Source organism: Amblyraja radiata, chromosome 9, assembly GCF_010909765.2.
Source record: "Amblyraja radiata isolate CabotCenter1 chromosome 9, sAmbRad1.1.pri, whole genome shotgun sequence".
Classification (NCBI taxonomy): Eukaryota; Metazoa; Chordata; class Chondrichthyes; order Rajiformes; family Rajidae; genus Amblyraja; species Amblyraja radiata.
The window spans coordinates 4,826,767-4,840,375 of record NC_045964.1 but is presented as its reverse complement, the minus strand read 5'-3'; the positions used below and the strand labels follow the sequence as shown (position 1 = coordinate 4,840,375).

The 13,609-nt window shown below is 42.0% G+C and overlaps 1 protein-coding gene across 4 annotated transcripts in view; it reads left to right on the top strand.

The window, feature by feature from the left end:
- klhdc1 (kelch domain containing 1) overlaps positions 1–13,609 on the top strand; it is a 61,313-nt gene that overhangs the window by 9,622 nt on the left and 38,082 nt on the right. For all 4 annotated transcript variants that reach the window (XM_033026543.1, XM_033026546.1, XM_033026544.1 and 1 more), the window contains 2 exons: positions 5,667–5,784; positions 11,924–12,042. In XM_033026543.1, coding sequence (XP_032882434.1) covers positions 5,667–5,784; positions 11,924–12,042 — 237 coding nt within the window. The remainder of the gene's footprint in view (positions 1–5,666; positions 5,785–11,923; positions 12,043–13,609) is intronic.

The window sequence follows — 13,609 nt, the reverse complement described above, 5'->3', positions numbered from 1 at the left end:
TAACAACTGGGAGGTTCAATGGGCTTTGGCGGACCGAGCGCAATTCAGATTTTTATGTTTAATTTCATTCCTGGAGTGCAATTTCTAATCTTTTCCCATTATTTAAAGCAGAATATAAATTGTAGCAATATGCCTCATGACTCAAATGCCTCTTGATAAGAATGGGTATTTGGAAATATGAATGAGAAATTGTTTTGTAAACATCAGGTGAAAGTTGTTAATTATTAAGCATGTCCAGAAGTTGTGTTGATTTGTTTCACCCATTTGTAAATTGTGAATATGACATCTCACATTGTCACTCCCCCATTGTCAAATGTCCACTTGCATTAGGAAATAAAAACAAAATCAACACTATAATTCTAGGACTTGTATATTTCCATTTAATTAGTTCTTAAGGATATGCCAATTCATAATTGTTAGCAAAACCCTTCTGTTAATGAAAATTAACTACGGGTATTCTTTGATTTATGAAGTGGTTGTTCTAGGATAAGGTTTAGTTCAATGGTTTCTTTACTGTTATGTGTACCAAGGTACAGTGCAAAACATTTTTTGCATACAGATCAGCAAGTCTATCATCATACGTAAGCACAACCCCCCAGTTAGTACAGAATGTACAGAAGAACCCACTGAGTATGTGCAAGTTGCTATTTTGGCATCATTCGACAGTGCCAGCTACTGCTGGCCACAAAAGCCCATTGTTGCCATCGACTCCATTCTGGTTGTCATATGAACTGTGGTCCCTTACATGTCCCTCTTCATGTCCCTGTGGTGCACCTTGCGCAGCTGAGCTCGGGGTCTTGGAAGGTAAGACCCCCAGTTCTTCTTACCGGGCCTTTTGTCCAACGTCTACTGCCGTCTCCCTCCATCCTCCTCTCCGATTCCCGGTCTTCAGGGCTAGCTGGGCCCGGGCTTGGCAGCTTCCCTCTCCAGGTTGGGTTCCTGGTTCCACAGTGGGGGTGCCAGGCCTGTGTTGGGATGTAACTGCGGCTCGCCAGAAGACCTCGCTGTGTGCAACTTGCCGGGACATTATGTAAAAATTCAAAAATTGCGAAAGTGTACTGGTTACATTTTGGAACTGAGGAATGTTTATTTAAAACAAGTTATTTAGAATTATATAACTGAAATAAAATAATAACAAAATAAATCTTAAGGGAATAAAAATATAGACAACGTACTCTTTTTGGGGTGCTTGCTAAGTAAAATATACAAACTCCTGAGGGATATTGACTGAGTGGACACTTTGTCTTGAACAAAAATAGAGAAATCTGCGTCACTTTCACGAGATTTGACTATTTCAAACTTATGGGGCATATTTTTCCTCCTGAGAGTTTTCAGACTTTGGAATTATTTATTTAAAGGCTGGTTAAAATCAAAATCTTGACAACCATAGGAATCAAAAGGCTACTGCAATTAGATTGGCTATTTTCTTGCTGAATGGCAGAACAGGCTCAAGCCAGCGCGTCGTCTACCTATATTTCTAATTTGTGGTCGCGTTACCACAACAAGATGGTGGTGGTGAAAGTAAATGCAGAGTTGTTTATTCTGTTCAGATGATGGTGGATGTTGTTTACTATATTGAAGGTGAGGATTCTGGATATTGAGGGTTGAGGTGAGGGTTCTGGCTGAACCGTTTCTGGGTACTGTTAAATGCGGCTCAGGGAAGGTGTCATTGGACACAGCTCAACACATCTTCATGTGAAAACTGTAGAGTTTTGCTATATGATGCTTTTCCATCGTGGGGCCATGTCTAATGTGTACAGTGTTGGGATTGCTGTCAGAGGTAACCCTTGCTTTCGATGTGGGTGGAATGTGTCTTTGTAGCCTCTTCATGTTGAAGTGATTTAGTGGTGGCGATGCTGCTCTGTTGGTGGTTTCTTCCTTTTCCTGTTCCCTCTTGCTCCACCTCTAGCAGATCCTCAGTTGTGAGCTCTTTGTCATTCAATTTCCATTAACTCTTCCATATGATCCTGGTTTGCTTCATTGAGTAAAGTCAGATTTAGGGTGCAGGTTAAGTACAAAATTCACTACTTCAAACCCAACCTCATTAGTCAACTTGATAACGTTGTCTGGAATATGGGTTTGGAAACCCATGGGTTATGGACATCCATGTAACTCATTAACAGCATAAAAATTAGAGATGAGGTCCTGAAAATTAATTTAGGGAGCTAAATGGTAAATTCTATAACCTCTGGATTACCTTTGGTGTCACATTGATATAATTGATATAATTTAATTACCACACAACCAAGGTCGGTGGAATTTGGGTTGCCAGCAGCGGTACAGTAATAAAGAACACAACCACAATAAAAAATTTACACAAACATCCACCACAGCATTCATCACTGTGGTGGAAGGCACAGAGCTTGGCCAGTCCTCCTCCATTTTCCCCCGTGGTCGGGACCACCACCCTCCACAGCCGTTGCTGCGGGCGTCCAGATGGTAAGGGACAAAGTCAAAGTCAAGGTGAGTCCAGGATCGGCTCTTCCCAACCAGAGACCGCGGCTTCAGGCTGGTGTAGGCCGCAGGCCGGCGGTCAAAGTTTTAAAGTACCTGCCGTGCCGCAGCCGGAAGCAAGTATGGGAATAGAGGATAAAACAGATGAAAATATCAGGACTACAGGAACTACTTTTGGGTTGTACCTGAACTAAAATTGATTCGGCATCCTTGCAAGGAGATTTACTTATGCTGTTGTGGAGGATTTAAACTAATTTGGCAAGAAGAAACGTGGAACAGGTTTCTTCCTGTCAATAGCTGTTTTGTCACCTCCCCCTGCACTCCTCCTCAAGTCAGTTCATTAAAAGCTTATGAGGAATGCATAACTGGGTTGCATTTTTTTTTTAGTAGCACAGAGTTTGACAAGTAAGATAGTTGAACTGAGGGCATTGATTAACAAGTGGGAATATGATATTGTTGCTTTTACAGTGATATGGTTAAATGATGGGCAGGACTGGCAACTCAACGTTACAAGGTTCAGAATCTTCAGGCATAACCAGAGAGAATTGTGAGAGGACATACATATGTTCTTGAAGGCTGGTGTGTACGTGATGGCTAAAGGAAATATTTCAGTGCTACATGACTGACTTTATTCTTGCATCATCATCTTCAGGGGCATCAATGTAGTCATTGGCATATTATACTTCTTCCAAATTTCCTGAATATTGTGTTTGTCATTGCCACTTAACACTGAAATGGCATGCTAGTCAGTACGTACTGCAGCAAATTTGAATTTAGCCAAAGTACCCTGGTCCATGGGTTGCAACAATGAAGTGGTATTACTGGTGATAAACTCGGCTTTTATGTTGTCAGTGCACACCTTCCGTGTACACTGTATATCGAGTATTATCAAAGATGAGCAAGGCCTTGTTCTCGCAATTATTCTTTACACAATATTGTTTGATAATTGATAGGGCTGAGGTAGGAAGAAATAGCATGATACAATTTTGGCTGACCTGTGCATTTAATCAGGGTTTTTGTTAAATTGTCATACAGCTGCAAGGTTGGCCTTAGAACCATGAGGCTAAATGGGTATCCAAACAGGTAAGATACGAGAACCTTAAGATTACAGATACCATTTCCAGAGGCACCACTCTGTTAAAATCAACTTTTACAATGGTATATTATATCAATTTATGCCAATAGGCAGTAGTTTATTTCACTAAGGTAGACACAAAATGCTGGAGTAACTCAGCGGGACAGGCAGCATCTCTGGAGAGAAGGAATCGGTGATGTTTCGGGTTGAGATCCTTCCTCAGACTGATGTCAGTTTATTTCACTAGTTACCAATGCCAAAGGTCTGCGAAAACAGCAATCTATTTCAGTTCAGCCGTCAGTCTGTTTGGTAATGATCTTGGTTGACAGAGCTGTACATGAGATTTCAATTGCAGTTTATTATTGGTATAATCAGTGTCTCTACATGTTCACATTAACTATTGTTCGTTTTAGTAAAAAACTTTGGTAAATGGAAAAAGCCGTGTCAACGCAATTTTGCAAATAACCACAAATTGAACATTCCTATATTGAAAGATACAGTAACTATTACAACTTTTTATTCCTTAATCATGTAAGTTATTGGACTTTCAAGTTACACATGCAGCAATTTACCATGAAATGGTGTGGAAATTACACAAGGACAAGACTGCCATTTTATAGTTTTGTAAATGCTAACTACTATTTCTTCTGAAACTGACTATAAAATGGCCTGGAGTTTGGAGTTAATAGACGGTCATCCCTGATCTGTGGAGAAAAGTCCAACCATGTGCAGATCTCCCAATTCCAGCTGCTGTTAAGTGCTGGTTGCAAACTTGGCAAATAGTCTGCACAGAGCTGTCTTCTGGGTGAAAATCTATTTGTGGGGATTGGGCAGTATAATAATCTCCACCTACGAATAAAGCTATAGCTCAAAACAAGAGGTTGGAATAGAGATAGCCATATAATAATAATAATAATAATAATAATAATGGATGGGATTTATATAGCGCCTTTCTAATACTCAAGGCGCTTTACATCGCATTATTCATTCACTCCTCAGTCACACTCGGTGGTGGTAAGCTACTTCTGTAGCCACAGCTGCCCTGGGGCAGACTGACGGAAGCGTGGCTGCCATTCTGCACCCACTCTGACCACCACCAATCACTCACACACATTCACACAGGCAAAGGTGGGTGAAGTGTCTTGCCCAAGGACACAACGACAGTATGCACTCCAAGCGGGATTCGAACCGGCTACCTTCCGGTCGCCAGCCGAACACTTAGCCCATTGTGCCATCTGTCGCCCCTCAAGTATATTATGCCTTTCAAAAACTCATCTGGTCTCGGTCTCAACACTCGTTTGATCCTAGTGAGCCTTTATCCTTCTGAAGTACAAAGTCTATCTATCTCGTCCTTGCATGCATGCAATGACTCAACCTCTACAATTCTCTTGGGAACAGTTCCAAAGATGAGCAACTTTCTGAAGAAATACTTTCTCATATTTCAATTAAATCGGTGACTCTACTCTGAAATTATACCTCTGCACAGTTGCAACAAATGTCCCCTACATTCTAACTCCATTTCTCTTGGAATCGAGGACAACATTTTATTTATCTTCCCTATAACTAGCTGTGTCTGTTTACCAACATTGTATTTCAAAAAAGAGGACGTCTAGATCCCTTGATCAGCAGTATTGTATAGGCCTTCTCCACTTAAACAATATTTATGTCCATATAAAGTGCATAGCCTCCTCACTTTACACTTGCTGGGCTGCACAATGGCACAGTTAAAAGAGCTGCTGCAGGTTTGATTCGCTGTGCATGCACTTTGCACATTCTCCCTTTAAATGTGTGTTTCCTCTGGTTTCCTCCTACATCACAAAAGCATGTCATTTGGTAGGTTAATTGGTCACTGAAAATTGACCCGAGTGTGTAGAGATAATTGGAATTCAGTGGGTCGAGCAGTATGTATGGGAGCAAAAGGAATTGTCGTTTCAGGATGATTAAGGGTCTTTACCTGAAAATTGACAATTCCTTTTCCCTCACAGATGTTGCTCGAACTGCTGAGTTTCTCCATCAGTTTGTTCTTTGTTCCAAATTCCAGCATCTGGAGTCTCTTCTGTCTCCTATCTAATTTGCTGTCTAAGTGCTTGGATTGTTGCCTTTCTATGTCACTTTTTACTGTGTTCTTCCGATATAGGCAGAGACAACCGATGAAGGGAGACCTTCCTCGTCCAATGTCAGGAAGCTGCGCTGCTTGTTTGAATGGAGTCATGTACATTTTTGGAGGATATGATGATCTGGGATATAGTAATGAGGTAGGTCTTGTCTCATGCCTGTGTCTTGTCTGTCATGTTTTCTGCTGTGTTTAAATTTTGAGGTTTTGGAGATTACAATGACAAGACATGTCCCTAAATTGATCAGATGGTCTGACTGTGTGCTGCTAGATGCCTTTTCCACTGTCTATAAATGTGTTTGATGTAACTTACTAATCAATCAACTAATATAGGTATCAAATGAGATTAAGTACATTTTTCAGCATTTAAAAAAAGCAAACTAGATTGTGACAGATTTATTTACTTAGGAGGCTATTGATCTTTGATTTTACTTCGGAGTCACGTGAGTGACTACGTGAAGAACCCGTCCAGCACGCATGCGCGACATGAGCGTTCACGCAGTGCAACAGCGATGAACGGGAGTACGGGCGCTCCCGCTACAAGCTTGAAAGAACGGACCGTCAGGTAAGTACTTACCCACAGGTTCGAATTCACAAACTTTGCTCCTCTTTGTGCACCAGAGGAAAGCTGGAAAGAGCAAAGCAGCACAGAGAAAACGGCCCCCGTTCGACTCCAGGGAAGGAGCGTTCCGTCAGTGGAGGGGGCGAGAGGCGGCACCTGGACCGCACACGCTGCGGTCCACAGTCACGGATACCGAGCCCAGCCCAGCCCGCTAGCGCTGCCTGACCAACAGCAGCGGGCTGGAGGCAAATCAAGATACAGACCGGCCGGTAATCCCTGCATACTCCGACAAGGAGACTCGCCGCGACAACGACAGAGGCAGCCGCCTGAGCAAAGTTGGCGACCAGTCGCGGCGGGCTGGAGACACACGGAAGACGGACAGGCCGGCTCATTCAGAGAGCCGGCACTTCAAACTACCGCCCGAGAGCGAGAAAGTGTTTCCAAGCCTTAGAGAAAGGTCATGGAGTAAAAACTCTAGCGAGACTTGCCTCGGGAGCTGGGGCAAGCTCGCCAAGGGAGCACAAACACTCCCGCTCCAGTGCACTAACAACACTGACCGTCGCATCTCCCTCATCAGAGGGGATCGTTCGACCAGGGCTGGGCTGGTCAAGAAGAGGGGTCACTGGCTGAATAACATCGGGAGTATGCTTGAGGTACAGGACCAGGAAGAGCTGCTGGGTGTGAGATACCGCTACGTGGCTACACCACAAGCGAGATGGCCGTTACAGCCTAATCTGGCGGCCAGCTTACTACCTGTTTTTTAAAAACCTATCCAAGACAGGTAGTCATGAGGCGTTGGACTTTATCACGCCTCCCCAAAATTGCATTTGCTCAAAGTGCCTACCGTTATTGGGGGTACATCGAGCAGGGCATTTAAAACTCAAAATCTTAATTTGCAATATTGATACCCCTGACGTCGGCTATCATTTCGCATGCTCATTCCAGAGGGGCAGGGTAGTATGGCAAAACACCTGACCCTACTGTTCAACACAGTATGTGATCCGCAACCTCTGGGAGGAAGTCATAAAACCTGCCCTCAACCTAAAAAATTCACAGGACTGTGAGAACGCCGACCTCAGAACCACAGATCCTGCTATCTGGCAAAGTTACCAAATCAAGCCTAAAAACTGGACGAAGTATCCAAGGTATTCGGCCTCATGAGGGCAGGACCTGGAATGAGCAAACCACACAAAACCAGACAGCAGTACCTCCATGCATCCACCAGTAGGCGTCTACTTCATGGTACTGGTGAAAGCTCGGGGCCCGCATGCCATCCCCGCAAGTCTTTCAGGACAGGGCCCAGAGCGGACCCCATGGAAAATGCGCCACCCCCCAACAACACCACCCCGACGGACAAGGAACCAGAAATCGAAGAAATGAACACACCACTAAACAACAGTGGAGGTAGGTGAGTATGGTTCCTACCATCACATAAAAGGTGAGGGGATTGTGCTTACAGGGGTGGGGGGAGGGGGGGGGGGGGACCACACCTGGTTTTGGAAGAATGAAGAACTATTACACTTGGTAGTTATATACCAAAAGTATTCAAGGATAAAAATTGAATTTAAGAAAAACTGCCACCAGTTCAGCATGCACCCCAAAGGGGTTTTACCCTCTCACTAAAAAGGAAAACATGAGGGACAAGCTGAACTGGCGAAGACATACAAAGGGGTCATAAAGAAGTCTAAATATGAACCTTTGGAACCATATTAATTTACCAAAAAAAAAAAAGTTGGTGAATGTCGCACCATCATTGACTTAACCACTTTGAATTCTTTCACCAGGTATACACACTTTAATGGAAAACATTTGTAACTGCCAAACATGTGAAAAAGTTACTTTTATAACAACTAAACAGGTTCGCTTCTTAATAAACAGACACCACACAAACTGTTTGGTAGACCAGTTCAAAACTTTACTTATTATCGGCCGATGGAAGGGAGGGAGAACTCCAGTCAAGTGAGCAATACATATCAGGACCTGGCAATGGGAGGTAAAACAACAAAAACAGACTTGGTTGGTAGTCCCCTTTCTGCGGAGTTTAATGTTATAATAGAGCGATTGTCCCTACTTTCTTTTTCTTTCTTTTCTAGGGTCTACTTTCTTACTTTACTTCCTTCTCTAACTTCTTTTCTAAGGGGCTTTCTTTTCCCAACACTCTCTTGCACTTCACGACTCTTGCGCACTTTCTTTACTTTCCTTACTTCTATCTTTTTCTTAAAGCTCAAAAAAATGAAGCGGTACAAAAAATGTATTAAGACATATGTGTTGTGTATTATTGTAATTTACCGTACTTCTAATTAAAAAAAGAAGAAAAAAAAAAGTGAGCAATTACAGACACTTCACCGTCCTCATCCATCTTCTCTGAACAACAGAATTACATCGCATTTTATAGTGTTTCTTTGTCACCTTAGCACATTCCACAGACATTAGTCATGGTCAGAGGTACAGGAAAAGGCATCACATCAAAGGCATTTTGTCACAATCCCTTAGATCAGTCTAGCTTCTCTCTTGTTACCTCCTCCCTCATAAACATAGGACACTTGGTTTACGACATCTTACTTCAAAGAGATGACTAGCTAGCTCCTCTGCTTCCTCTCTCGTCACTTGGTCCCTCATAAACATAGGACACTTGGTTTACGACATCTTACATCCAATACATCAAAGAGATCTAGCTCCTCTCTGCTTGTCACTTGGGAGACAATGTTATAGTATTTATTATCTCACACACCGCAACCTGAGGCAAGCCTAATTTGAGACTAAATATAAGCTGTAAGCTAGCCCAGAAGCCAATTTAATATCTTCTTATATTTTTAACTAAAATTCGACTTCATCACATGGATTTCCTAAAGATACTTTATGGTAGGCATCGACTTAAAAGATGCATACTATTCAGTACCCATTCATAAAGATCATCGGAGATACCTAAAATTTACCTGGATGGGGTAACTATGGCAGTATAAATTATTGACTAATGGGCTAAATATGAGCCAAAACTGTTTTCCAAGATGTTCAAACCTGCCCTGACACTATTAAAGAAACACATTGTCATGGCATATCTCGATGATATTTAACAACAGACAAAACCATGGAATTAGCTAAATCAGCAGCATTAGCTACTGAAAACTTATTTAGCCTGGGCTTTGTCATACAATCCAGATAAATCTACGTTGACACCATCCACAACTATGGACTATCTGGTATTCAATTAACTCAGTCCACATGTCTATAACGTTGCCAAAAGGAGAATCAGCATAATTGGCACAAACCTAACAAATTAATGGTTAACAATCAACCAACCATTCGACAAAGTGGCAGGAGTAATTGGGAAATTAGTAGCAGCATTACCAGCTACTTAACTTGGACCTTTCATGGGAGCTAAGGTGCTAGCGTTTAAACAAAATAACCCATATCCAGAACAGGTGGTAAATGGACTAATCTAGAGTCATCACCACTACAGACACTGGACAAAAAACCTAGTTGGAAATGTTGGGTGCGTTCTATGGGTTAAAAGCATATTGTTCAATAGTGCACCATTTTGCATGTTCGTTTATAATTTGACAATATCACAGTGGTGGCCTATACTAAACCACATGGGCGGAACAAAATCGATATCATGTGACAATTTGATTAACGCAATTTGGTAATGGTATGTCGTCAACCATATTTGGCTATCAGCAACTTACCTACCAGGTGAGCTAAATACTGTGGCAGACATGTTAAACCAAAGTATTTGCTGAAATTACAAAGCAATATGGAACACCAGATATCGATTTCTTTGTATTCCGACTGAATCACCATGTACCGATGTATGTCGCATGGGAACCAGACCTTGAGGCAGCAGCGATGGATACATTCTCGCTGAACGGGGGGGGGGGGGACACAGAATAAGCCTACTGGGTTGCAGATTCCAAAAAGACCTTTTGATGGACCTGGGATTGTCAAATAGGACCATGAACACGATGACAGCATCTCACCGACTCCACGAAGAAACAATATCTCTCCAGTATAAGAAAATGGGAAACATACTGCTCGAGAACAGAGACAACCTACTAATCAACCACCCCTATGTACCAGAGTTCCTGGCCAGCCTTTGCCACGGTGAAGGCCTGAACTATAGCACTATCAAATGTGCTAGAAGTGCACTGTCAGCCTATCTAAGACAGGCACCAAGGGAAACAGGCCATAGGTCTCGTCCACTGGTGGCCAAATTAATGAGAGGTACCTTCTATTCAAAATCCCAAGACCCAGATATACCAAGATCTGGGATGTCAGCGTTGTCCTGACATACCTAAGGGATGGCCACCAGCCAGATTTCTTACTCTGAAAACAGCTACCCTGTACACGGCCATGCTGATGGCTTAGTCTCAGCATAAGGGTCCAGTCTTTTTACCTACTCAGACTGGACAATATGGTCATAACATCAGACCAAATAACATTCACCGTTCAGGAGCTGGTAAAACAGAGCAGACCAGGAACTTCAGGACTCATTATGGAAATTCCAGGCGTACCCACCTGATCACCGTTATATGTCATGACTCACCTTCTACAATGTATCAACACAACCTAAAATTCCCGAGGGAGACAAAATGGGTCAGCCACAAAAAAGCCACTGGGTCAGGGTACCGAGTCAAATCTTCTCTAAATGGCTCAAACAGGTATTAGGAGCTGCTGGAGTGGATACCGATATTTACACATCTCACTCCACCAGAGCAGCATCCACGTCGGCGGCTAACAGTATGGATGTGCCACTGGACCTAACCTGGTAACAGCGGGGTGGTCCATGGGAAGAACATTCTACAACAAGCCATTAAAACCTGTTTCATTTGCAGAGAGAATTTTAGACGCTGTAAAAAATATATAATTTAGCCTGGGGGAGCATTAATTTCTTTGTTATTATTTTCAAATAATACCATTGTTGTTTTACAAACAGATTCAGGTTTGATTACGATAACATACTTCCTCCCTTGGATGACTTCGGCAGCGAGTGAAGTATGGACTGTTACACGGTTTGAAATCACGTGACTCCGAAGTAAAATAGTAAGATTAAACGAGAACTTGCCAGTTTGAAGTTTGATCTGTATTTTATGAGGGGTTACGATGAGGGATTAAGTGCCCTCCGCTCCCACCCTCAATTATAGAGATCAACTGTTTTTTTAGTTCCCCTTTTCTTTACTATGTTTATTTCAATTATTGTGATTCGACACCGCTGCTTTGAAGTATGTCGCGCATGCGTGCTGGACGGGTTCTTCATGTAATCCCTCATTGTAACTCATAAAATACAGATCAAACTTCAAACTGGTAAGTTCTCGTTTAATCTTACTATTATATGAATCCAGAACTGGCTTGCACATAGAATAACACCTTTCCACCACCACTCTTGAAGTTTGTAAAGAGTGATGTTCTGCAGAGATTAGTGCTGGGAATGGGGAGGGGTAAAGGAGGGGGTGTGGTGTGGGTGTGGGGAGGAGGGGGGGGGGGACACTCCACTCAGCGGCCACTGGCGAAAAAGTGAAAAAATCCTAGCGATAAAGGGCACCGTTTATATTTTTTAAAAAATTAAAAAGGCAAACGGTCAAGATGAGTTTTAGTAATATTATAGATTAATCATTTGTCAACATTTCTCGTAAAATTATATGATTACTAAATTATCATCATTTTCTATGTGGTTGGAAATTAGAAAGAAACTGATGCATAGTATTTATTATGTTTGTTACAGCTGTATTGTGTTAATTTGCAAGTGAAGAATGATGTGTTCACATGGAAGAAGATTTGTAATTATAAAGGAAATCCTCCTACTCCAAGAGATAAACTTTCTTGCTGGGTACATAAAGACAAGTAAGTCAATAAAAGTAGGTGTGTTGACCTGGTTAAGTTCCTTCTGATTATTCCAATCCAATCCAATCCAACTTTATTTGTTAAGTACTTTAAGACAACCAATGTTGACCAAAGTGCTGTACAGAAGAATAAACAAGACATCATAAACAGACAACATAACAGAACATAACATAACAGCTCACATAAGGCGCAAAAATTACATATGAAATACAACAATAAATTAAAAGACATAAAACATGAGTAAAAATAATAGCCACGCAATAAAGCAATCAAAATAAGAAATTAAATCAAGTAAATAAAGTCGACATCTTACTGGGTATCAAAGGCCACGGAGAAGAGATGGGTTTTAAGAAGTGATTTAAAAACAGACAGAGAAGAGGCCTGTTTAATGTGGAGAGGCAGATCGTTCCATAATTTGGGTGCCGACACAGCAAAGGCACGGTCCCCTCTGAGCTTCCGCTTAGTTTTAGGCCCACTCAGGAGCAGCTGATTATCTGACCTGAGAGAGAGCGGGCGGGTGTATAAGGGTGTAGAAGCTCAGATAGGTAGGGCGGGGCAAGACAATTTAGGGATTTAAAAGCAAATAAAATAATTTTAAAATGGATCCTAAACTGAATAGGCAACCAGTGGAGTGAGGCTAAAATGTGCGAAATGTGCTCATGTTTACGTGTGCCAGTTAAAAGACGTACAGCTGCATTCTGTACCATCTGGAGACGGGCGATGGAGGACCCACTAACCCCCACATACAGTGCATTGCAGTAATCCAGCCGAGTGGTAACAAAGGCGTGGATTACCGTCTCAAAATGCTGCCTTGACAGAATTGGCTTTATTTTGGCCAACTGCCTCAAATGGAAAAAGCTTGATTTAACAACAGCCTTGATCTGACTGTCAAATTTAAGCTCAGGGTCCACTTTAACCCCTAGGTTTGTGATGCTTGGTTTGATATACTGGGCCAGGGAGCCCAGATCTACAGGGGGGGCCACAGTTACCTCCTCAAAGTTGAAGTATGTGATATGCAGACACATGTTGATGTCAAAGGACCTTTGGTGACCATGTTAAATGTTAACTTGAGAGAAAAGGCAGGATCTCTTATTAATCTCAAAAGTCAATGTGACTCAATTATCTCATTACTGCACTGAAACGTGTACAGACCACCCTAGTGTTACTGCACTTTGTCTTTGCATACATCCAAATCACTACTCATAAATTTAATATAAGGAATAAAATTTCCTTTCATGGAATTCGTGTGAGAAAGGTAAATAAATAAACTTTTTTTTCATTTTGCAATTTTCAATCAATGCACAAATGATGTGGTTTGAATTATGGAAAATCATAATATGGACCATTTTCTAGTGACGCAACTTCCTCGCTGTCACACGGGGTTCACCTGTAATCAAGTCTCTTGAGTAGGATATATTTTTGTTTGAGTGATGGACTGGGCTGCATGCACAACTCTCTGTAATTTCAAGAGTCTATTTCAATGATTAGCATTTGATGGCACTGGGTCAGTAGTTGCTGGGGTTTAGAAGAATGAGGAGCGACCTAATTGAAACGTACCAAATAGTTA